Genomic DNA, 27,507 nt, shown 5'->3' on the forward strand with positions numbered 1-27,507 from the left:
GCACTTTGTTGGACACCACAAAGAAAATGGAGCAAATTACAACCGAAATGATTCTCCTAAAGCAGCCTTTGGTCAATGTCTCTCACTAGGATACAGTTCAGATTCTAAATCTTGGCTTGTGAAGCTATTGATAATCTGACCACCTTTTCCCAATCTCATGGGTTTCACATATGTTCCATAGAAACTGAGTATCATAACCAAGAGGATTTGCAGACTGATTCTCAATCATCCTAATGTCATTACTAACTCGAGGCTTTTTGACTTTTCTGCAACTGTTTGAGCCATCATGCTGAGATACTTCATAATACACTGGACTTTCTCATTACACTATAATACTACATTGGACTTCTGCTTTGTCAGCACCTGGATTCTGCTCCTTCATCTTGGTAGGCCCGAGACTCAGTAAATGCTCACTGAATACACAAGTGTACATCCTTCGCAACAGGAATCCAGACTGTACTCTGCTGCCCAGATCCCTTTCATGCTCCGTCTTCTCCATGGGCCGGAGGAAAATATTTAACAATTAGTTCAGCTGAAACAGTAGAGGGAGATGCTCACAGAAGCCTCTCATTGATCCAGGAATTACCCTTCAGTTTGCTCATGTGGGAGATGAGAGTAGGCAGGGAAATCCTGTGTATGCAGTCAGACTACTCACAGTAGAAGGGGCAGCTTCATGGGCTCATTGTACCAGCTCTTGAATTAGTCTTTACGGACCCATTTCAAACTGCAAACAAGTGGTACTGGGCTTCTGCCACATACCCTCTGTACATCAGCCCTGTCCACGAGGCATTTACAAAGCACGGAAGCCTGTATTGGACATCCCTTTCTTGGGCATCCAAGAGACTCATTCCATCATTCATGTTGCCAGTTAATGGCCTACTGTCTTTCAGAGTTAATTGATTATATGTAGCTACTCCTGCCCCTAAAACTAGATCGTAAACTCCTAAAGAACAGAAGCCAGGAACTATCTTCTTTAAAACTTTGTCTTTAAATATCTAAAAGTTGCATAACCATGTTTTGTATCATTTTATATTTTTTGAAATGCTTACCAGAATGATTTTCATTATACTTTTGGTTCTTGTTATTATTGATGTCAAAACCAACATATGAAGAAGATTTCTTAATCATTTATGAAAGTCCTACAGAAGACAATGCTAATTAATACCACTTAGTCTCTTAACTTCTATCTTCTTAAAGTTCAAAACTGAAGAAAGACTTAACTCTCTTTTTTTGCCTCTACCTCCTCCACAATCTAGCACTCAGTTGCTCAAGTAAAAAACTCCATCTTTTACTCTAATAACCTCAAATCATCCTTTCATAGAAACAAAAAATACTTCTTGTCTGTGCTCCCTCCTAGTTCCATTGTTAAAACCCCAACCCAATCCTCCATCATTCTTTGGTCAACTTACTTGGCGTCTCTTTTGCCCTTCTGGTTGTACTCACAAACCGTCCTCCACAAGGGAAGAGCTCATGCCTGTCTCTGATACTTTGTGCCATTCATTCTCTCATTCTCTCCTTTGTTCACTGTGCTTCAGCCATGCTGCCTATCCTCGCATCCCTCGAACATGCTCTGCACATTCCTCCCTCTGCAGGTTCCTCATGCCCCCATTCATGTTAACAGTTTATCCTCTACCACTAGCACTCTGTCTCGATATTAGATGGCCAGCACCTAATATTACACCTGATTTAATAAATGTTTGCTGACTGACTTAGTCTGTTTTGAGTCATCGGCAGTCTAGCAGAAAAGTATACTGAATTGCTTTCATCACAACACAAGGATTCATGGCTCATAGCCTAATGTAATGAGAAAAATATAAAATAAAGAGAAAGCTAAAATAAAAAACTTAAAATTCACTCCTACAATGGAAAAAACTGTTTAAGTAAAAAAGCAAGAAAATAAAATCTCTAAGAGTAAACCAATAGAAAGATGTGATGATTTAAAACAGCCAAGATGGACAACCAAAGTCATGTTTGTGATAAAGCATCACATTTATTATTTTGCTCTTGAGACAAAGATAATTAATCTGATATGATTTTTAAAACTATAATAAAATGTATGATCCAGATAGAAGAGAAATATAGAACGCATTTAGAAGAATATGCATATATACAAGTGATGCTACAACAAAAATACAAGTTAAAAAAGGGAGGAAAGTGAAATAAAGAACATTTGTGAATCTGTTCTAGATTACACCTTTTCAAAGCATGGTCATCTTGGAAGCCTACTTGGACCCTTCAAGGCCTTGCTGAGTTATGTTGCAGGTAGAGCTATCCTAGGATCTAGGGCAAAGCCCACAAGACATCTCTAGAACTATCTCTTTCAGAAGTAAATTTGGAATACAAACAGCAGTCATCTACATAAATTAAAAAAAAAAGATATGTGAGAGATGATACAGTTGTCCCTTTTGTGATTAATATAAAAATTCAGAAGTATAACCAATATTTATTATAAATATAAAATTTAAAACAGCTGAATTTTGTTCTTGGCTATCTTCTAATTCTCTCTCTCTCTCTTTTTTGGTGCTTCCAAGATAATTGTGTTAACAGCAGATCTTTGAGTGCTTTATGGATTAATATAAGAAGCAATCACATGTTGAAGGAAAACACTGACATATGCTCATGAGTCTTCACTTTCATTAGGAAGAAGACATCTTTTTAGAGGATTCCAAACAAGATCACTGGGGAGATCGCGCGTGCCCTTGTGGGTCTGAGTGAAGGAGGGATGGGGTGAGGGATATCTTAATGGATGGACCAGGATCCAGAGCAGCCCAGTCATCTAGAGTTTGGGGTGAAAGCATACCTCCCTGCTACTAGAATCTTCATTGCATTAGCAAAGTGAAAAACAGAAATTGCAACCAAATTTTTAATGTTAGATATAAATATATTAGAACTACTTCTAGCATACTGAGGAATGTTTATTGGTCTCAGAACAACCTTCCAAGATGGAGTATTATATTTTATATCTTTATGAAGTTGACAAATAAAAAGGTAATGATTTAATTTATAAGACTAGAAGAAAATAGTAACTAAAATTGCTACTTTTTAACTTAGTAATTGAAAAATTTAACAATTGAAAATGTAGTAAACAAATAACTTGGAATATAGCCAGCCCATGTGTTTATCTATTGTCTGTGAATATTTTTGCTCTAACAACAGCAGAAATCAGTAGCTGCAACATAGATACTGTGTTCCTTAAAATCTATAATAGTCACTCTCTGGTCCCTCACAGTTGGATGAACTCTGTAATGTAAAGATTAATTTGGATATGCATTACAAAATAAGACACTATTTTTCCAGCTATAGAATTTCATAACCACAAAGCATAGGTATATGAGCTGTTTAACTTTTCACTACGATTTTTAAATATTTGCTTAAATCTAAAAATTTATCATGCTGTCAAAATAACATTCAATTTCCTTTTCTGTAACTATATTTGTACAGCTTCTGTGTTTAGTTATATAACATATCTGGAAGTTATTATGGTTTGGTTTGCTTTATCTTTCTAAAAATCTCTATGTGAAGTTTCAAATGTGGACAGGCAATATTTGTTCAAGGAAAAATTATCTTTTCCAACCCAATTCCTGACTGATTTCTTCCTCACCGTTCTAATTATAAAATATTCAAAATAAAACATAGAAAAAAAATGAAATATTACTTTTCAAAAGCCCAGTAAATTTAGTATTTTAAATTTATGGTTTATGTTTTACATTAGCTTAGTTCTGATTCTGAGCAAAGTGGGAAGTTTACTTTATATGAAACTTCTGATTCGACAACACAATCTCTATACACCATCTCTAAGTTTATTTCCAGAACAAATGCGAAAACCTGTTTCTACTTTTTCCCTTAAGAAAAAGAATATAATTAAGAGTTCTGAAGTTCTAAATTATCACCAATTGTGAAAGGCACAAATAGCTGGAAAGTAAGTGACTTAGCAATGTACAGAATCAGGATTTAAAGACAGACTGACTTCAGTCTTACAATTTTGAAAAGTAAAGAAAGATGGTAATTTTCTTAAGTTTGGGTAAGTTAAGCTATATAGAACCATATATTTTGCTTAAGTCATCCTTGGTATTACACATTAACTTTTTTTAGGTTCTGTGGAGAAATTCTGGATCAAACATTCCCTCAGAAGGTAGATAGTGGGTCCATTTGCACCCTGACAATTTCTTCTCTGTCACAAAGAGCAGTATATGCCCCAGTCTATTAAGTCAACAGCAGAAGAATTTATTTAGTGACCCAAAGACTATATACATGTTAACTGAGACAATTCAGATTGTTTATTTTTTAAAACTAACTCATCTTTGTATCATGGTCAATATGTATTGAGGGATAGTAATTTAACAAGGCAAAGTTACTGTTGAATATTTCTTTTAAAAAGTTTTTAAATAGTTTTGTGAACACTGACTGAAGTTTGGACCTCAAAATCATGGTGACACTTCCTCTTCTTTACCAAAACGAATCTATTAACTTACCAATATATGACCATTTTGTTTTCTACATTTTAAAAATATACTTTCATATTTCATTCCTAAATCACCTCTCACTTCTTTTTATGTGTCACATTTTTCTAAACGACTGTTAAAAGATGAAAAAATGGAGAACATGTGCAACAAAAAGACTGGCAAATTATTAACCATTTAAAAGAATATTCTAAATTAATAAAAAAACTTCATGAACATAGAAGCTATCTTTTAAACACAGGAATTAAATCTTAGAGAGAATATATTTATGCATGGCAACAAAGCAAGCCTCTAGGGTTACAGCTGGTCCATCTTCTGTGACTCCTCGGTTCAGAAAGCTGCATTAGAGAGTGAGAAAGCCGGAGTGGCTTTCCAGGAGGATGTGGGTAATTTTCAACTATCATTGAGACAGGCAAATACAACTGCTCCTGATGACGACCCTCACCTGTGTGGTTGTTAAAGCAGATGGCCTCCCTCCCCCTGCCTGTTTCTCTTCCCTTCCAAAAGCTCCTCCTTTTTCTACTCCCCGCTTGATGTTCATTTTTGCTAACTGCAAAACATTGGCTCTGCACGTTGTTTTTATTGACAAACTCTTAGCTTTGGGTTTTATTTTTAATATAGGAAGCTTTTATTTGATAAATGTAAATTTCATAAGTACAACTTTTGGATTGTAGAGGTTCTTCCCCCATACCCGCCCTCCCACCCCCAAACCATCCCACCTCCTATTCCCTCTCCCATCCCATTCTTCATTAAGATTCATTTTTAATTACCTTTATATACAGAAGATCAACACTATACTAAGTAAAGATTTCAACAGTTTGCACCCATACAGACACACAAAGTAGGTTTTAATTTCACTACAGTCTTCACTCCAGTGCTAAGAAATGGTGAAATTCAAGGAAGTCAGGTACAAGCCAAAGAGAGAGAGTGAGGATACCACCTTCAATTCATGGAATTTTATTTTCATTCCTGGAATTATCCAGGCAAGTGCAAAACAAGATCAAACTCCTCTGCTAGTCTTACTGAAAATCCTACATATCTTAGTTCCATGGTTTCAGTTTGGAATAAATAACTTGCAGTAAGGTCAAATTCCTGGATCTAACAGATGAAAGATACACTTTATTCTCCAGCAAGTATGGAAATCAAAATATTTCAGAAAGGGATTCCTGGCTGAAATTTTAAAAATCACAATAAGCCTTTGTAGCCATTTTAAGGAACACATCATACCACTGAATTATTAAAATCTGAGCATCAACTTAAATATTTCATTGCTCAACTTTTAAGCCTTTTTACAGACTGATATTCTCATACTTGGAACATTATTTAAAAGACTTTTCACTGTAGACAAGTAACAGAAATAAAATGCCTAACAGGCTGGAGCTGGGATTATAAATTAAAATATTCTTAAAAAATACTCAGTGACTAGTGAAGAATGAGTTATATGTGAACATTTATATATATATATTTATATAGGCAAAAGAATGTGGCAGCCTGAATATAAGTGAATCTGCAATTTTGCTGAAAGTCTACAATAATATCATAAAATACATGTTCATCTTTGGACAATATTTGAAATTAAAGCAACAGCATCATTGCTCATCCCCAAGTTAAAGGCAACTGAGAGGACACCAACATGTGGCACTGCCTAGCAGGAAGAGGAAAGAGCATGCCACTGAGTCAGTCAGTCAGCTGGTTTGATCACATTGGCTTCATTGTCAACGTCCTCCCAGGAAGTTTAGTGGTCTGACCAATGAGCTCCACTGTTATTCCTATGCCACCATCCTCCCTTCCTCCTCATCTCAGGCTTAAAACTTACCCGCGCCCCCGGTTCTTTGACGTCCTCACTGCTATAGCCATAGTAGTCTGGGGCTTTATCCAATTCCTGCATGTTTCCATGTGCCCTTATACTCTTATCTGCATGGCAAGACGAGCAGACGGCTGCATTTCCCATCTCAGTTCTGTAGTTCCTGCGGTCAGTTGGGCCCGTGCTTGCCTTCTGCACTCTGTCCAGGGCTCGCAGGGGCACACTAACATGGACAATTCATCAAGAAGATCCTTGGCTCCTCCACTCAGTCCCCCTACACGCCCCTCACCAGGCCTACCCATCTGCCGGCTGGCTTGCTGGTGTCAGAGAGAACTCAAAACCCGGCAACTGCAGGCTGCATTCAGTGGCCATTTCCAATTCAGGCGCTGCCTGTCTATTTTTACACCTACCAGGCCAGCTATGCATGTCAATGGAGTGAGGGGGGTGAGGCAGAGGGAGCAGGGGAGGGGGCGGCGCTGTTTTGTTTTTCACCATGCAAGCAGCCTGCTTCACACATGGATTAAAGTTCCCGCTGTGGAAAATGTCTCCACATATGAGAATTTTTGCATCTCTCAGTGAATGCCTTTGAATCCTGCGATTTTCCCCCCTCTCTGTCTCTATTCACACAGAATACTAAATCTGTTAACAACCTTTATCAGCATAGCAGATAAAAGCTGTTTCTTTGATTGCCAAAACCAAGTAGCATCCACATGGCTTATATATGCACTATCCTTTTCCTTATCATTTACAGAAAACAATTAATCATCCTTGTAGAATTTAACATTCACAGGAAATATATCAGTTAAAATGGCAAATTGACACAGGAAAGGATTTTTTTGGAAAGTATGTACAATTTGTCATTATGCATGAGTTGGTCACCTAAGAGCAAATGTTTTGAATAATTTATAATTTTTTTAATTTTAATAAGTTTGAAAATATTTCCCCCAAGTTTACAAAAAAAGATAGCTTTTAACAATATACAATTTTTGAAGTTATATTACAGATTAAAAAAAAAACAAATTTCTTCCTGAGATGAGCACAGCAAACACAGTATACTTAAGAAACCCGTTATAATAAAAAGCAAGCCTTCGTTATAAATTATAAAACTTTACATATAGTTAATATAAAGACAATAAGCTTTATCTTCCTACTAAATTTCATGTATGTGTAGGTATTTGAATATTAGTTTCTTTCTTCCTGTGTCAGTTGTGTAGATAAATATCTTCTCTTTCAAACAGTTTTAAACTACTCAATGTAAGGTCCAAACTTTGTAACTTCCATCCACATGCTATATATTAAACATTGAAGGTCTAATAAGTACATTGAATTGAATGCAATCATTTGGGGAAAACAGGATGTGGAAAGTATTTAGAAATTAACCATAATATGGTTGCTATGCTAGAATTCACCTTTTTGATTTGTCATTATTTTTAAAAACTGAAAACAATTTTTAAAATTAAAAATAGCACTCCTGAAACACCATTCTCATATTTGAGTTCATGAAGCCCTATAAACTCAGATCTGGGGATGACATTTTTGGATTACTCCTTTCCATAGGTTCCCAAGCTGCATTTTTCAGACGGTCCGGCTGTGAATAACTCTTTATTGCGAGTTTCTAAGTCTAATACCATAAAGATCCTCTCTCTACACTCCAATTTCTGAGAAGCATCTCAAGTATTCAGTGAAAATATTTTTAGTTCTCAGGTAAAGGCGAAGGCACCATTTTATTTTAAACTAGTGACTGAATCAGCAATCTGCAATCTCAGAGTCACCCGGGACAGCACACACAATTTCTCCACTCTTGCTGAACAGAAGCATAATCAGGACACTGTTAATATTAAAGCTTTAAGTGAAACAGACCAGACTGTGGGCAGAGATGTACCAAGTAAAACCTTTCATGTCACCTGAATAATTGTATAAACATTAATCTCATGATTCATCATAATATGGCAATGTCTCATCAGATGTTCCACATATTTGAGCCACATACTGTATTAAGTTAGCTGTGACGTCTAATGATGTGTGTACCAAAATCGTCTAAGAGGATGTGGTTTTAAGTTTCCTGTCTTCTTCTCCATAGTTCTTAGAGCCTGGAGAAGTTCTGTGGTCCACAAGTCTTACAATGAATGTTTCTTCTTGAATACATAAGAACCATTTTATTCAGATATAAACCGAGATTTTCCTAGTGACTGAATGAGGTGTCTGCCCCCCAACACACACATAAACACTCCGGAATTTGTTTACTACTTCTGAAACATGAAAATTTAACATTCAACAGAATTTTAAATACAGAATAATGAAAACACTAACAGCAAATTCTAAAAATGATCTGAGCTTCTGAAACACCACACTTATATGTGTAAAAGCAGTATTTACTCACTCCAGATCAGGGAGCTGTCACTAGGTGTGGAATGAATAATTTTGCTGCGCTTTAACGGCATGAATTGTTGCCTGGCTTCTTTGTGTCTGATTCATATATTACCCATTCTACCACCAGGTCTTTGCTTTTTGTTTCTGCTTCAACCAAACATGCACCCCTTCCTCCAGCACTCCATGCTCACTGCCTCCTTCACAGCTCATCTGAAAATTCACTTTCCTCTGTAGCTCTAAAGACAGATCATCATCCTTCTACCCCTCCTGGACTTTTGGGACTAATATAATCCCATACAACTCCTGCTTTATAAAAAACAAAAGTGGGAAATGTTAGTAAAATGGTGCAGTCTTATCTATGGCACGATCTACACCCTGACACCATGGTAGGCTCCAGCTCCCACCACCATTGCTGGAAGCCAGGTGGCCACATGGCCTAACCACCAGTGTCAAGCTCCACCCCCATCCTAATGGGATTCGCTGCTCCTACTTCCCTGCCCGGCCCCCCAGCAAAGTTTTAAAAGGACCTGTTCCAGAACACGTGTCTCTCCTTCTCTCGGTCTGCTGATCTCTCTCTCTCTTGACCTCTCTTACACTTTCCTTCTGCTTCTTTTTCTTCTTTGCCCCTTCCCTCCAGTCTATTGGGTTTCCCCAAAAAACCCTTTCCCTTAAAAAAAAAAAAAAAAAGAAAATTCACTTTCCTCTAAAAGTATTCATTATACCTATGTTAGTCCCTTAATTTGTTCAAACGTCTTTTTCAGTATGGTTGGGACTACCATCAGCTCTTACTTTTTCTTCATGATAGCCTAGTAGCCCTCACTGATCTCACAGATGTAAACATGTACACTAGTATTAGAAAGTAGCTCCATACAGGAATACAGTTCGTAAGTCAGTATTAAACAGAACTACACTGACCTAAACTTCTCTTTTTCACATATTAACAGTAATAATTTAATAACTGAAAGCAACTTAAAGCAGGATAAATCTTCAATTCCATCTCCAGTTTTGCAAAAAACACTCCTTTAGTTTTGAAAAAAAAAATCATTTGGGATTAATCGTCCTACAAAAGAAATTGTGTTTTGTTAACAAAGGAAAAAACACTGAGAGTATGAATCAAAACAGTAACCTGCTGACAACTCTTCCAAGACACTTTTTCTAAATGACTCACATCAGTTTTCTCCCCACCCCTTTTCTTCATGGTGGGAAGTCATCTCATTCTCTTTCCATGAGGGAAAACTTCTGCTTGTTGAATATAAAATCCATAGTCCAATTGTTCAAAACCCCATTGCTGAAGCTGAATGCCCAAGCAAGAAAGGGCAGGGTGCTCCTGTGCTGGCTAAAATGTCCTATTTTCTGTCAGAGCCGATTGAAATGATCTACCCAGATCATGTCATAGCGGTGAAAACAGAATTTCCAATGAACAGCTTCCTTTTGGCTATCACTCCAAACACGGATCCCACATGTTCTGATCAAAAGCACGTGTGTGGGGTCCAACACAGAGGACATTAATTCAGAGGTTGGAAGATTTCTAGTTCTAGCTCCCTGTGGCTTACAAAGAGTAGCTGCCAGACAGGCTTCTCATGAAAACTGGGTGATGTGATATAACCTATATACATAACATTGTGCCAAGTGGAAGGCAAGGTTAGCAAACACTGCAGCAATCATGCGTTAATAATATGCCAGTAGACAGCTGAGATCTCTGTGGACATCTGACATGGGATACACTTTCTGCCAGGGCAGAACAATGTCACCACTGTTCCTCAAAAATGCGTCAAAGTCATTAGGGCAAATTACTCACAAAGCAAATATTTGCATGTTTGACCACACTTAGAGCAGGATACTTGAACTTGATACGTGACATAGAAAGTGAAATTCAAAGCCCCCATGATGTGACATATTTGCAATATCTTCCTAAATTCCAATGCATTTTTACTGTTATTTCATTTGTATTGCTGTTTCAAATCCATCACAAGAGACAAGCAATTAAGGACTGAGAACAAAGGCTGACTTCTCAGCTGTGTTCTGAAAGTCATCACTGAAGTTCTTGTAACAGCAAAGTTGAAAACCATCCACTGTTGTTTTCAATTCATTTCTCAGCACTAAGTGAATTATCAGCAAACTGACACCTCAGAGAAAAAAATAACTGTCTCAGTTCCATAATTTAACCCAAAGAGCTAGATCAGAACTCATAAAGTGCAGTTAGCTAGCAGTTACTAACTTTCATTAATTTACCTATGCAGACTTACATAAACTTGATCAAATCCAGGCTGCAATTTTCTTCTTTGAAAAAACATTTTAAAATAGGTAGACTAGCCAATTTCTGGGTTCCTTCCAGCTCTCTGAAGAGGTTTGTTTCTAGGAACCAGAACCGGTTAACATCTGAACACACACCTAACACTGGATGGTAGTTGAATTGACCATCTATTTAATTTTTTCCTGCAGAATAAAAAGGGTGCAAATCACTTGGTATGATGCAGAATGAGCTCTGGTTCTGGGGCAGGCTCTGGGCATTTGTGTTTCCCAGGTAGACTCATGACAAGCTCCTCATTACTATCCGGGAGCTCATTTCCAAGGTGATGCTCCTTCTGCTTTTGCTCCACCTCTCCTAACAAACTTGAAACTTTTTTGAAAACCGTACATGCCACAGCTTTTTCTATCTCACAATCATATAATAACTGTCACTGGGGAAAAACTTACTCTGAAACTTTGCAGCATAGCTTTATAAGACATGGTAAGCCGAGATTTGGCAAATCAACTGTATAAGCTAATAGAGGGTCTTATTTTCCAAAATGTCTTGATTCATTTTTACTTAAAGAGGAAGTGCTATCTTATTAAAAGTAGGGAAGTGGGAAGAAAATGCCATAACTCTTTAAAATGTCAAATCATAAAGAAAGTATCATTCAGAACCATGAAATTCAATTTTTTTTCTTTCCTAAAAGTTGCAAGTTATTCCAGAGTATCTATTACACAAATGACAAAAGCAATGTAGTTTCTCCTAATCTAGATGATCATGCCCTAGCACGGCATTTAGTTAACAGCTTGAATTTTGAAGATTATTAATATGTGAGAATTATATCACCTTTACTGAATTTAGAAATCTGCTTAGATTACAATATACCCAAACCCCTTTTTATCATGGTAACCATAACTTAAGATTGATGGCTTCAAATGTATTTATCTGATTAAACAAATGTTTGGTTCTTCCTATTGCATGAAAAATTCTAGATGCTCACAGAATCATGTGACACCAAAGACAAGTTCCTCTGACTTTGGAACTCACTGACCTGTGGAAATGAAACTGGAATACTCCGTGCAATAATCCAGGCAGGGTGCTATTTCCTTTCATGTTTGAGTTGATTCAATATAATTCATTTGACTAAAAGTTGAACATAATGATTTTTACGAATTGGGTCTGTTATGTAATTGATCAATCAGGAAAACTGTTGCATAATTTATGGATCTACACTAGAGTCCCTATATTAACATATGGCATAACTTTTCTAATTGAGGTCAGTATAAATGACTTTTAGTGTTCATGCTTCACACAAATTAATCAAAATAAATGTTGCCAAGCTAGTCATGGGCCCACAAACATCAATTAACCAATTCCATTTTACATTCCTCCCAGCTATTATTGTCATTCCAGACTGCTGCCTCTTGACTTCTGACATAGAAAGGACAACATTCCTTCATAAACAGTGCTAACAACTTGTGAAGTTTTCCAAAGGCTACTCCACAGAATGCCCAGCACAAAGTGGGCGCTCAATAAATGTCGCTGACTGACATTAAAGGGACTAGGAGACAAGAAGGCAGGTGTCCAAAGCAAGGGCCATTTGATTGATTTTATGTTCTGTCATATTGCCCTGCATTTTGAAATGCAACATGAATGAAATAATTTACCCATTGTGCATTCCTACCTTTACTGAGAATAAAAGTGTGGGTGTGTGTGCATGATACTCAGAAAATGGTTAACTACTAAGCCAGAGGCTCCCACAGCTTCATTTGAAGAATAGGTCAAGTGATTAAAATTAAAAAGTAAGAGAGGGAATACATTACCATCCAGCTTTCATGAATATTTTTTGAAACATAAGCCGGTGGATTATTTTATTCAGCTTTCTCAAATTTCCGTATACTAACTAGGAAGACAAGCTTATAGAGAAAACTGAAAAATACCCCCATTAATTGATTTTAAAATGAATGATATATAGCATAATTTTTGACCTGATAACTGGGAAAGTCTGCTGCCCCAATAAACAAAATTCTTGGAAGAACTGACTGTTCATGGGAGGCGGGGCAGAAAGCTGACCCACAATGCCCTGTATGCATGTTGCATGTCACCACTGTCTAGACCTGTATGTCAAGGGGATCCTCACATGCCACACGAGATACCATGCTCAAATAGGGAGACAAGATAAATGTGAATACTTTCCTAATGAGATTTGTAATCAATCTTTCCAAATAATGTTCTTACAACTAAGCATATAGGAAACCCTACCACTAGGCTCAAAAAAATTATCCATGACTGAGACCAGGAAATAAAAACCCATTTATTCTCCCCACATAGCTCAATCCTCACTTCACATTGTATTGAGGTCATGTTTTCCTTTGAAGGTTCACAGACATTCAGTTACTTACATTTACATGCTTAGTTTGTACAACTACCCTAAATTTTTTGGGTTATGACACAAAATAGAGGGGTATAACTGTTTTGATACACTTGTTATTGCCAAAAGATTTCTTCAGCTGTACAATAAGGCCTATTTCTATGTAATAATATGATCAAATATTTGAATCATTGGTCTTAAGGCATTTTAAAAGAATGATTTCCCAACAAAATACATACATATATCACTTGAAATTAGGCAGGAAATGGGCATTTAAAATACACTTTCAGGTGGTAGTCAAGTACTTGTCAATCAAGAACAAAGTCAAGTTCAAATTAAATGTCCAAACTGGAGCAAATCTGACAATTTGTCTTAAGTCTGACTTATCATGAAGATGGTAACTGATTCCCTTGTACTATCTTAAAACATTAACAAGCAATATCATTACAAGCAATATCATTCAGTTATGCTGTACTTAACTTCAGAGAATGATTGTAAAATACGTTTTTTAAACTACATGTTGCGTGTGCATTAGGTTGAGAACAGTTGAATGACTATTACAGAATGACAGACTAAATCAAATTTATTTCAAAAACTATAAACCCTTAGAGCACTATAACAGAATCTAAAAGCAATTGTCCAACTAATAATTCATTTGGATTCTATTTTAAGATCTGTCTAGAGTAAATTTATTCTATGTATCTTTAAGTATAGAGTTGTTTAAAGTCTTTCATATATTATTCATACTTAAAAAATCCTGATTATATATTATTTGTTCTCCCTGGAAAATAGGAGAATTATTTTTAAATTTTAAGTTAGGCCTACATTTCTTTTTTTTTTTTTTTTGACAGGCAGAGTGGATAGTGAGAGAGAGAGAGACAGAGAGAAAGGTCTTCCTTTTGCCATTGGTTCACCCTCCAATGGCCGCCGCGGCCGGCGCGCTGCGGCCGGCGCACCGCGCTGATCCGATGGCAGGAGCCAGGAGCCAGGTGCTTTTCCTGGTCTCCCCATGGGGTGCAGGGCCCAAGCACCTGGGCCATCCTCCACTGCACTCCCTGGCCACAGCAGAGGGCCGGCCTGGAAGAGGGGCAACCGGGACAGAATCCGGCGCCCCAACCGGGACTAGAACCCGGTGTGCCGGCGCCGCTAGGCGGAGGATTAGCCTAGTGAGCCGCAGTGCCGGCCAGCCTACATTTCTTTTGAATCACTTTACAGGCAATCAAAACCTCTGGGAATATAAAAATATAAAAATCAATTTTGTGGGGTAGGCATTTGGCATAGCAGGTAAAACACCACCCTGGACACCCATATCTCATATCAGAGTGCCTGATTTGAGTCCTGGTTCCATTCCTGACTCCAACTTCTTGTTAATGTGTACCTTGGAAGGCAGCAGGTGATGATTGAAGTAGTTGGGAGACCTTGATTGAGTTCACAGACTATTGTAAGTATTTGAGGAGTGAACAAGAAGATACAAGATTCATATTCTCTCTCTCCCCCTCCAACACCAACCCAGTATGCACAAGCCTCCTCGTTGAAGTCCTGCCTGACCAAGAGGATTAGGGGACTGCAGTGGACATGGAGCCATCATGGTGGTTGTTATCCTGTATTGTCTTTTTATACATTTGGCCCCTTCACTAGACTATGAGCTCAGGATGAACATACATCCTATTTGTTTCCCCCTAATATTCCCAACAGTAGTTGCCTCTTCGTAGCAGCACTCACAGGTGATCATTACATGACTAAATGAAAAAAACTTCGTTTACACATTTATAATATGATTGGTTTCCACAAACATTTCTCTCTTCCCATAAATATTTATTCAGCACTGTTTGCCAGGCCCAAACACATCATTTAGATAAAAAGAGGCAAACGTGTAATACTACTGATGTACACACAGAAATGCTTCAGTGAATCTCTGCGAATGGCAATCTGCAGAAATTTATCCAATTACAATTAAATGCTCCTTTGTTTTGTTCTCATTACTATTCTGTCAGTTTTTGTATGATTATTTTTTCAGATGTTTGATTTTCTTATGAAATGTTTCAGGCACTGAATCTGTTGCTAATCATCTAAATATGAGGAGGAATGAAAAGAACAGAAAAAAAATAGCTATTACAGCAATAGTAGCCACAAACTGGAAGATGGCTTATTAGGTAAGGATAAAGCCACTAATCAACCAGGGATAGTTCAGGACGGCCATGGACATGGATGCTAAACACATAGAGAGGAAGCCTTGCAAATGCCAGAGGGTTACAGTGATTGCTCTCTAGAGCTACAAACATACCACTCTTATGAATGTCTATACAAACACACTGCTTTGTGGCTTGATCCTCATGGGCATAAAAGGTGTTATGTATAATAGAAACTTCTTTTTATTGCATTCTGCCTAGCTGTAGAGCTGTCTTATGGGCTTTCATTAGGGCCTCACTTTTTCCTCATTGAAATCAATGGATTTCCACCCTTACTGTCACACTTAGTCCTCTTCATAGACATCAACTCAGGCCACCACCTTCACTGACTTCATCTCTGATCCATGACACTCACATTCTTCTCCTCTTCTCCACATTATTTATTTTTTTCAATATATCTTTTTTTTTTTTTTTGGCCAGGCAGAGTTAGACAGTGAGAGAGAGAGAGAAAGAGAGAGTTATAGACAGTGAGAGAGAAACAGAGAGAAAGGTCTTCCTTCCATTGGTTCACTCCCCTAATGCTACGGCCGGCACTGTGCCGATCCGAAGCCAGGAGAAGCCAGGAACCAGGTGCTTACTCCCAGTCTCCCATGTGGGTGCAGGACCCAAGCACTTGAGCCATCCTCCACTGCCCTCCCGGGCCACAGCAGAGAGCTGGACTGGAAGAGGAGCAACCGAGACTAGTACCAAGCATCCCAACCAGGACTAGAACCCAGGGTGCCAGCACCACAGGTGGAGGATTAGCCAAGTAAGCCATGGTGCTGGCCCTTCAATATATCTTTACTTCTAACATATCTTACTTTTTTAAAGTTTTTATTTAATTAATACAAATTTCATATGTACAGCTTTTAGGAATATAGTGTTTCTTCCCCCCCCCCAACCCTACCCTACACCCCCACTCCCATCCCACCTCCTACTCCCTCTCCCATTCCATTTTTCATTAAGCTTCATTTTTAATTCACTTTATATGCAGAAGACCAACTCTATACTAAGTAGAGATTTCCACTATTTGTACCCACACAGACACACAAAGTATAAAGTACTGTTTGAAGACAGGTTTTACTGTTAATTCTCATAGTACACCTCATTAAGGACAGAGGTCCTACATGGGGAATAAGTGCACAATGATTCCTATTGTTGATTTAACAATTAGCACTCTTATTTTTGACATCAGTGACCCCCCGAGGCTCTTGACATGAGCTGCCAACGCTATGGAAGTCTTTTGGGCCTACAAATTCCATTGGTATTTAGACAGGACCATATGCAAAGTAGAAGTTGTCTCCTCCCTTCAGAGAAAAGTACAACCTTCTTTGATAGCCCCTTCTTTCCACTGGAGTCTCACTTGTAGAGATCCTCATGTAGGTTATTTTTTGCCACAGTGTCTTGGCTTTCCATGCCTGAAATACTCTTTTAGGATTTTCAATCAGATCCAAATGCCTTAAGGGCTGATTCTGAGGTCAGAATGCTATTTAGGGTATTTGTCATTTTATGAGTCTGCTGTGTGGCCTGCTTTCCAAAACATATCTTACTTTCAATGCAAGTGCTAACCTTTTATATACTACCATAACCAATAACATAGCAAAGTCACAAATGTAAAAATACCTCACAGTTATAATTCTGTACTACATATTCATAGAAGAGATGTTCATTTCTGCCTTGTGTTTATGTTCAACAACCAATTATATTCCTTAAGTGGAACTCTCCATTCTTTGCCACTATTGGGTATTAGTAATTCTGATATTTATAATTGTATTAATGTGCTTCCTGAAGAAATAAGCATCATAAAAATTCAAAGTCTTCTTTATATGACATTTGTAATGTTTTTTTTTAAAGATTTTATTTATTTATTTGACAGGTAGAGTTAGAGACAGTGAGAGACAGAGGCAGAGAGAAAGGTCTTCCTTCCGTTGGTTCACCCCCAAATGGCCGCTTATGGCCGGCGCTGCGCCAATCTGAAGCCAGGAGCCAGGTGCTTCTTACTGGTCTCCATGTGGGTGCAGGTGCACTTGGGCCATCCTCCACTGCCTTCCCAGGCCACAGCAGAAAGCTGGACTGGAAGACGAGCAGCCAGGACTAGACTGGCACCCATATGGGCTGCTGGCACTGCAGGCAGAGGATTAACCAAGTGAGCCACGGCGCCAACCCAAGATTTGTAATGTTTGAAATTGGAATTTCCCTGGGGCCGGCATTGTAGCGTGGCTGGTAAAGCCGTAGACTGCAAGGCCGGCATCCCATGTGGGCACTGGTTAAGTTCCAGCTGCTCCTCTTCTGATCCAGATCTCTGCTATGACCTGGGAAAGCAGTAGAAGATGGCTCAAGTCCTTGGGCCCCTGCACCTGCGTGGGAGACCTGGAAGAAGCTTCTGGCTCCTGGCTTTGGATTGGTGCAGCTCTGGTCGTTGCAGCCATTTGGGGAGTGAGCCAGCAGATGGAAGTCCTCTCTCTCTCTCTCTCTGCCTCTCCTTCTCTCTCTGTGTAACTCTGACTTTCAAATAAATAAATAAATCTTTCAAAAAAATTGGAATTTCCAATTTCTAAATTCCTATGGCTATAAAATTTATTTCTGACTTTGTATTTGGATAACTTGGAATACACAGAAACAGTTCTAATCAAATTTTGTCAAATTTTACCAAACGCATAGGTCATGTTCTATTTAGTTGACCAAGAAGTATGTCATGACAATTTAATTTTATCCTAAGTTCGTCCTAAAAAAGAATCATCAATAAGGGTAAATGTAGCTTACATTAACCACTGACATTTTAAAATGTCAGTTTTATTGAAATATGCTTTCTATTTTAACAACATTTGATTTTAGCTGATCTGGGAATCCAATGTTAAAAACCATCCCAGATGAAGTATTTCCTTCTGCTTGTTCTGGAACCTATAAATAATAACACACCTATAGTTGAGTTTATTATTATTATCCTGCCTTAAGATAAGGGAAGATCGATCTTTCTATGGTGTAGAGATCATATAGATCCTTACGTCATTGTTCAGCAAAGCAGAACAACAGCATTTAAAGACAAGACCTTCACATGCTGTCTTTATTTTTGTATGTTTGTATCTGCAGTCAGTAATACTAGTAGCCTCCTTTTATTTTTTTCAGTTTACTTTGCATTTATGTCTTTGAGTTCTCTCTGTAGTTGCAGTAAAAAGAAAATAACTTTCAGGAAATTTTACAGCTACTTTCATCTGTAGTATGATAAAATGAGTCTAAACTACCTGACCATTTGACACTTCAGGTCTCTAAATTCCTGTGGAAGACATCTGGGACTTAGCCATCTGCTTTGATGCTGTTCCTTTTTCTTTTTCTTTCTTTCTTTTTTTTTTTTATCTTTTGACAGGCAGAGTGGACAGTGAGAGAAAGAGACAGAGAGAAAGGTCTTCCTTCCTCCACTGCACTCCCTGGCCACAGCAGAGAGCTGGCCTGTAAGAGGGGCAACCGGGACAGAATCCGGTGCCCCAATCGGGACTAGAACCTGGTGTGCGGCACCGCTAGGCGGAGGATTAGCCTATTGAGCTGCAGCGCCGGCCTAAAGACTTTTTTTTTTCTTTTTTTGACAGGCGGAGTGGACAGTGAGAGAGAGAGACAGAGAGAAAGGTCTTCCTTTTTCCATTGGTTCACCCTCCAATGGCCGTTATGGCCAGCATGCTGTGGCCAGCACACTGCACTGATCCGAAGCCAGGAGCCAGGTGCTTCTCCTGGTCTCCTATGCGGGTTCAGGGCCCAAGGACTTGGCCCATCCTCCACTGCACTCCCAGGCCACAGCAGAGAGCTGGACTGGAAGAGGGGCAACCAGGACAGAATCTGACGCCCTGACCAGCACTAGAACCCGGTGTGCCAGCGCCGCAGGCGGAGGATTAGCCTACCGAACCACGGCACCAGCCTGATGCTGTTTCGCTCTGGAGATGCTTGTGATGTGGATAGTTTGAGCTGTCGATAATTCTAACCATCTGCCCTACTCTAAGCTTATGATCCTATTATTGGACATCTTGTTGTGACATAAACGACATTTACAACTCTTGAGAGACTCTCCTCTACTCTGTTTGCTCTGCTCCTTGAAATGACAGAAATATTTTTGTGTATCTCAGTGATACATATTCTCCATCACAACTACTTTTCCTTACCAAAAAGTAGAGGTTATTTTGGGATATCCAGAGACAAGCTTTCCAGAGTCTCCCCCTTTTATTCCTTCTTAAACTCCACCTGTTTCCATTTAACAAAGAGCATGATCAATTCTACCCCATAGTGTTGCACCTTAGGTACTTAGGACAACACCTGGGGCATGGCATTGCTCAGGAAGTCAACTATGCTTATTTCCCTCAACTTTATTCTTCCTTCCTTTTTTGCCTCAGAGGGTTCCAAATTCTGTTTATTATATATTCTCTAGTTTAATTTAAAAAATACAACCAAATCAGATATTGTACTATTGTGACCAGCATGGCATAGAGAAAAGGCATGGACTTTGGAATTCCATTATCTGAGGTCTGTCAATTAAGGCATTTATTTGCTGTGAGATTTGGGGGGAAATGAAGTATTCTGTCTCTGCCTCATTTCCCTCCCCTGAAAAATGAGGTTAAAAGTATGTGTTTCACTGTGAGAATTAAATGATCAAATAAATTATTCCAAACAGCCACATACGGAGTCTACATGTTCTAACATCTCTCCACATTGGTTCCTTATGCCTGGATTCCCTGATGCATCCCAATTCCAGCCTCTGGTTTACCCCTAATTTCAGAAGAAAAGGGTCAGTGTTCCTAAATCTTACCCCAGGGGTGACTCACAGACAAGTCATCTTCAAAAAACAATGTCTTCTGCCCTCCATGTGACTCAACAATTTTTACCTTGTACCTCCTTCCTCTATATATAGGGGCAACCAGTAATCAAGCTGCACCAAAGTATAGCTCAATTTTCCTATTCCTGTTGTCACTGAAGAGAATTACCCCTTACTTCTAAAGTTGGCCTTTATGACCAAAACTTTGGTGCATCTCTCCTGCTGGGGACTGCCAGCAAGTTGACAATGCAACCCTGGAGCACAATAATTCTAGCATTTTTTTCTTTCTAAATACTGAAGCTGTATCCCATAATCAGTATCAGTGGATAGTGTCATGTTGGCCAAGGACAGCTGTTGAGCCCTCTTTGTTTGATTCCCAAATATTGACAGCTGCTGAAATTTTCATTTGCTGTATTCCCCTGCCAAGGTGAAAACCCCAACATAAACTGTTTCTTGCATTGTGGATGAGACTGTGATGGCATAGCTGGTATACCCTGCCAGGCACAGTCACCTACATGGTGCCAGTTCTCTTCATCCTACCCATAGCTCTAATGCTAGATCCCCAGTGCTCCCACCTATCCCACAGTTGTGGCTGGCAGGTGCCACTCTGCCTCAGGCTATACTGCCAGCATACGAAGTAGCGCTGTAGAATGATGCTATACTTTAAGTTTGAACTTATTTTTACTAACAAAATTTTCTTTTAATTTCACATCTTACTAAGATGATCATTCCCTTAAGTATATTTGAGGGACATACTATAGTTAAACTACAGTACTGTAGCTCCAATATTTGAAAACTGTGGTGAGGGAAAGTGAAGGGAGAGAAATTACTAAACCACATCTAAAAAGGAAGCAAAATTTTGACATTGTGTGTAAAGTTATGTCTGTACATACACCTACATATATACATATATATACACATATATACACATCATGCCATAAGAACAGAATTCCAAGCATAGGTTTTCTCAAAGAAGAATTTACCCCAAAACAAGCTGTTAATTAGAAAAAGAACAGACTGCTAGTCAATGTGCACAAGCACTTATAGTCTGGCAGTTTTGACATCTCAGACTAGTACTTTGTTTTTTGTTTTATATAGTAAAGACATTTTCCTAGTCAACTTTATGGCTCTGTTTGGTCAAATTCTTGACCTATTCATTCCATGGCATGAAATAATAATTTAGTTCAAAGACGAAAGAAAAGAAAAAAAAAGCCTTTGAACCCTTAAGCCATTTGTCTATACATCTCACATTTATGTCTTCTCTACAAAGGTTTTTTTTTTTTTTTTCCTGAAGATTCTGTGAAAATGCATGTGGTTTCACACGGGGAAAAACTGCTTCTTCAGGACTGTGGAAGCACAAAGATCTCTTTTAAGTGTAACTCTGCTGTAGCATGCAGGATTTGTAGGAGAGTTTAAACTTGGTCACAGTATACTGCTTGTTGCAACAAAAGTATGCATTGGATGTTCTTTCTACAGGTTTATCTCCACGTGGGAGTCTAGAAAATACACTGACATGCCACTATCCTTCAACCAGTCTAAATTATAAATGAGCTTCACTCTTCTATTCCTTATTTTACTTTCACATATGAATGATGTGAATGCTTTTTAGTAGCTTTCAAATAAGAGAAACATACAGATGTCAAGGGCATTAGATTTATCAGTCACTGGCCATACAAGGTCTACAAGGAAAGGTCTACCAGGAAAGAAACTTAAGTTTTAGTAATGCAGCCTATATCCAGACAACCTGTATGCCTGGATCAGCACAGATATCCCAGGAGCTTGAGTAACATCATCAAAGTAGAGCACAAAAAGGATGGAAAGTTACAGAGTTTGTCTAAGCTTGCAGGCAACTTAACATGCCATTAATAGGCACTGAGTGTGAACAAGAATCAAGGTTAATAGGAAAGGAAAACAGACAAACAGAAGTTAACAGGGAATTAACAGTCTAACGTGGTAGATTTTATGTATCCCAAAACAAAGACTAGGAAATTTGTATTGAAATCAGCAGAACTAATAGCTTATAAATCTATTAAAAATTAGTATAGTTTTTAAACATTAGTGTGACTTTAAGGTGCAAGCAGTGTATTAACATTTAAATATTATATAGTAAAAATGTTTATCCTTTAAAACATATTTCATCTTCTTGTTAATTATGAAATACAGAATAGCTATTTACAAAATGTTAAACATTCTGGTCCTATTTCATTCTGAAACAACTGTTTATGCTTGGTTCAACCTACAGTTTCCCTAACAAAACTTGTCTTTCTAGGTTCAACTTGCAAGATCAGTCTGTAACAAATTTCAGTTTAGGACACAAAAAACAGTAATTGGGTGTTCAGAATGGGTAGGGTATCAATTGCATCTTAGGCAAAGGTGATGTGATATATGAAAGAAACCAGTGGTTATTACATACACAGATAGCTGGTCAAATTTCATAGTATCATAGCATTAGGATATTCCAGGAAGGATGTTTATACCATCTTAGGCTTTAGAATTTCAAAGTACACATGCTTAGGAAAGATACTTGAAGCCCTCCAAGGCAAACACATTCAGTTGCTACTATACCTTTTAGTCATTTATGTAAAGAAAACACATACAGCATTAACATAGGTATTGTTGGAGGACTCTACAGGCTGTTCAAATGTATACATAACTTTCAATATATAATGAAATATAACTGAGAATTTGATTTCGAAAGTGAAGGATTATTAGATACCTACTTATTTTACCAAGATAAATTGAGGTAGGCAAGTGAACTATCAAAGACAATATTAAAGACAAAGAAAAATGAAGGAAAATTTTTTGCTGTTTGGTCATCTGTAGGAAAGTTAATTAAAATGATAAATGGAGTGTATTTTTAGGAGGGGCTGTGAAAGTGATTCATTAGTCATAAGGATACTGTCTGTGTATGGAGACCAGCTGCCTGCTCGTGAAAACTACTAGAGTATCAAGTATTGCAAATAGAAGAGAAAGTTAATTTTCATGATGCATGGACAAACTGCAAAAAGTTATAAAATTTTTACTACTGAAAGAAAAGCGCACACCTGCACAGATTCAAGACATGTCTTAGCTACAAAAAGAAGTCAATGACAGACAGTAATCTAAGTAATTCAAGCTAAATAAAACTGTAATTTGTCAATCCAGTAGAGAGATGGAAAGTGCTCAAAAAAGTCAGTTGCAATTGTTGTTTAAAATATTATTTAATATGTAGCCAATGCTGTGGTGTAGCAGGTTAATGCCCTGGCCTTAATCTCTGGCATCCCACATGAGTGCCAGTTCGAGACCCGGCTGCTCCACTTCCCATCCAGCTCTCTGCTATGGCCTGGGAAAACAGTAGAAGATGACCCAACTCCTTGGGCCCTGGCAAGGGCCCCTCTGGGAGACCCAGAAGAAGCTCAGGGCTTCTAAATTTGGAATGGCACAGCTCCAGCTGTTGCAGCCAATTGGGGAGTGAACCAGTGGATGGATGACTCTCTCTTTCTCTCTCTTCCTCTCTCCTTCTCTCCCTCTCCTCTCTCTGTGTAACTCTTTCAAATAAATAAATAAATCTTTAAAAATATTATTTAATATCAGAAAAAAACTAAAATTTTCACTTCTACCCATTACTCCCAAAATAGTCCTTTAAATTATTATTTTACAGAAAAAGGCATAAAATGGTCAAGTCAAAATCGCATCACATCGGTGCCAACATCCTTTATCTCAGGAGTGCAGTGTTTGGTATCATGCACACATATGATCAATAAAGATGAACTTTAAATTTTTGAAAAATAATAGTATCATCAACAAAATACTATCTTGACAATTTGGGTTGTATCATTTATTATCCTATACAGAAGTTCTTTGCATGTGTCATTTTTTCAATTAATTGATGTAAAACTTGCTGACACATCTTTAAAACAACTCCATTGTGCATTTATAATTCAATTAAATCTTTAAAATAAACCTCTAAACTGTCAACTTCATAACACAGCCATTTTTTCTGAATGTTCCTAGGAATTCAAGAAAGAGTGAAAGTGATTCCAAATTATATAAGGCAACTGTGGCTCAAGTATTTCCCTCTACAACAACTTGGACATAATTGGGTTATTTTTTACTGAGTTGCATAGTTGAAAATAATTCACTAATAAAGCATTTGACAGTTTGAACCCAAGATAGGTTGCTGATACTTTTGAATGTTGTTCCAGCTATAATTTACATATTTTGTCTAGATTTATTAATAGAAATCCTACTGTAAGAAAAATCCCTTTTCTTCCACTTATTCTTTAATTTTTAAAGTTATTTATTTTTATTAGTCTAGACTCATGGGTATTATTTTACTCTAGTTGCGCTACTCAAATTTCTCTATAGTTATTTATTAGAAGCCCCTTAGGGTTAACAAACTATCATTTTCTGAGCACTTTCCTAATTGAATCATAGTTTCCCTGAGATGTCCTTGTTCTTTCTACTGGAAAATGGTATTCAGAAAACAAATTCCGGGCTAGGTGTGTTCAAAGCTACTGAAGTGTCAATGCTTTTAAGCAGTGAACAGAGTTAGGGAAAATATGCATGCATACACAAGCACATCTCTATATTTCTCTTCATACATGTCTGGGTATATATTAAAACAATGAGGTCATCTCTGCCATGTCTACTATGAGACTGAAGGTCATTCTCAGCAATCAGACTGTCGACATTCCAGAAAATGTTGACATTGATCTGAAAGCACAGGTCATTCTTTATCATTTTCCAAGTGAAAATGCAGTTAAAATAACAAAGCATAATTATCTGAATTTTCTGATTGAAAATTGAGTTTGGGGGCAGGCATTTGGCTCAATGGTTAAGATGTCACTTGGGACACCTGCATCTCATATCAGAGTGCCTGGCTAGGCCCCACCCCCAAATCCAGCTTCCTACTAATGTGCATCCTAGGAAGCTGCAAGGGATAGCTCAAACAGTTGGGTCCCTGCCTCCCACCTGAGAGATCAAGATGGAATTCCTGGCTCCTGGCTTTGGCCTTACCCAGCCCCAGCTGTGTGGGCATTTGGGAAGTGAATCAGTTGATGGAAGATCTCTCTCTCTCTCTCTCTCTCTCTCTGTCTCCTTTTCTTCCTGACTTTCAAGTAAGTGAAAAATAATTTTTAAAATAAAAAATGAATTAAATAAAACTGAGTTTCATAGAATATTAAAGATCATTAGAATGACTAATTTTTTCATTAACTCTTCTACAACTTACTATACATTATACAACCCAGAAGGCTTCTATATGAAACCAATTACAGTGATTAAAGAGGCATGCAACTTAATTATCAAACTTCCATCAATGGCAAAACATTTCTCAATTTAGCTTACTACAAATTACTCTACTTCTCATTGCTGCTTTCTAGTTTGAAAGCCAAAAGTTTTGAAACATTGCCTCTTGTGTTAAATGACTGAGTATGAGTGCTTTATGTTATATACAAAGCCCCTTATATAATTCAATAAAGTGTTTGTGGTCAGAGAATTGACATCTGCCAGTTGGTCCTTTATCGTCTGCCTTCTCCCCGTTAACAGTAACTTGTGCTTTCAGAGACGCCTTTTTTCTCTCTCACCCACACCCAGGCTTTGATTCCTGTCCCTGAGAACCTGCACTGAAGCCCCATGGTTAGTAGGTGACCACCCTGAACAAAAGCTCCTCAATTCCTCAGTGACCTCTGTCCTCAAAGGAGTTACTGTTTCCAGGTAACCTATTCCACTTGCACTTTATTGATTTCTGTCATTTTGGAATGTGACACAGTTTCATTAAGAATTCTGGCCCAGTTTAAGACAGCAGCCATAAATAAGGAAGAAGTTTGTACTACTACTGCAGAAGAACTCAAGGGGTTACTTCTGTTCACCAGCTGTACAGCTGCAGGGTTTGTGCGCTGCTGAGGTTTCTCTAAGTCTTGCTGCAGCCGCCTGTTCATCACAGTGCCCTGAGATTCAAAGGCTGTTACCGTTAATCACTGCTGTGGGATCTTTGTAAAGTGATTAACACCATGATGATTGTTTTCTGTGGGTTTCTAAGTCCTGGAATTATCAGTGTACAGAGGAGCTACTGCGAAACAAGAGAGCTGCAATAAACTTCTTCCTTTCAAATAACTTGAATCAGTATCTGTCTGAAATAGTAACCACCACACAACTTCATTTTCTGTACCTACTGCCTTAATAACTTGGACAAGATCTAAAACACCACAACAGGAACTACTTCCTTCCATTGTTTCATCTGCCAGGTAGATGTTTCATTTATGAAAACGTGTGTCACACAGACAAATACAGACAATTTGGAATCCAACTTAATGGCTCCAACAGTATTTTATTCTTGTTCTTCTGTGACAGTTCCTATCATTACAGGCAGTCTGTGAGCTCTGAATGAAGGCATTATGTCTGGGACATGCGTCAGTTCAAAGAAAAATATTGATTGAAGAAACATTTGGAAATTCTACCAGACCATGTCAGTTATTTGTTTATAATGACAGGAAATAAAAATATAATTAAAATCATAAAGAATCATATAAGGAAGAATTCTAACATATCTCAGGTCCTCATCATTTTACACATGTAAAAATTGAGGTCAGGTCAATTGTTTACCCAAGGTTACAGTTAGACTTAAGCACAGGCACCCTAAAGTTGTTTTATGGTGCTTTAACAGTATCTGGTAATTTTATTAAATATCATTTATTAAATTAGTAAACAGCTTTCTGGTATGTTGCCTGTTCTTTATAATCTTAGAGCCCACATTCACCTCTAATACGGCTAAATGTCTTGAAAGAGGTACTATCTATAGTAATATTTGGCATATATAATGTAAAAATGAAATATATATTGTGAGTTCACATTTCTGGTGTTCATATAATTTATTTTTAAAAAAGAAAATTAACTCCAAGATTGAATGGCTCCATTGAGAACTAGACATTTGGAAAACTTCATCATTAATCACATAAAAATACATCAGAGGTCACTGTCAGTCTTAATCTCAGTCTTTTTTTTAACACAAACATGAAACAAATGAGTTAAAATTGGTAATTAATAGGCTCCTAAGAAAAATATATATATAAACTCAAGAAATAAATATTAAAGTGAAATACCCTCTCTCTTAACCAAAGAATTTAGATAGTATGCTTATAATGGTTTTGTATCCCTGATATTTCTTTTCCATATTATCACTTATATTGGTTTCTTTCTGAGGTGTCCCTCATATTATAAGCAGCAAAGTAATGACATACAATAAAAGGATTTCTCTAGAGAAAAGGCTAAGTTGGATATAAATAAAACTCTAAGGGGCTGTGAGGGAGTTTCTTCTGGCAGATCT

The 27,507-nt window shown here is 37.8% G+C and overlaps 1 protein-coding gene across 50 annotated transcripts in view; it reads right to left on the reverse strand.

Moving 5' to 3' along the window:
• Positions 1-27,507, reverse strand: part of ANK2 (ankyrin 2) — a 677,994-nt gene that overhangs the window by 232,018 nt on the left and 418,469 nt on the right. For 17 of the 50 annotated variants that reach the window (XM_070047694.1, XM_070047704.1, XM_070047685.1 and 14 more), the window contains exon 1: positions 6,277-6,660. The exons of the other annotated variants lie outside the window; for them this stretch is intronic. In XM_070047694.1, coding sequence (XP_069903795.1) covers positions 6,277-6,411 — 135 coding nt within the window. In that variant the 5' untranslated portion in view covers positions 6,412-6,660. Of the gene's footprint in view, positions 1-6,276; positions 6,661-27,507 lie in introns of those variants that run through there. 50 annotated transcript variants of the gene reach the window in all.

This window comes from Oryctolagus cuniculus, chromosome 8 (assembly GCF_964237555.1).
Source record: "Oryctolagus cuniculus chromosome 8, mOryCun1.1, whole genome shotgun sequence".
NCBI lineage: Eukaryota > Metazoa > Chordata > Mammalia > Lagomorpha > Leporidae > Oryctolagus > Oryctolagus cuniculus.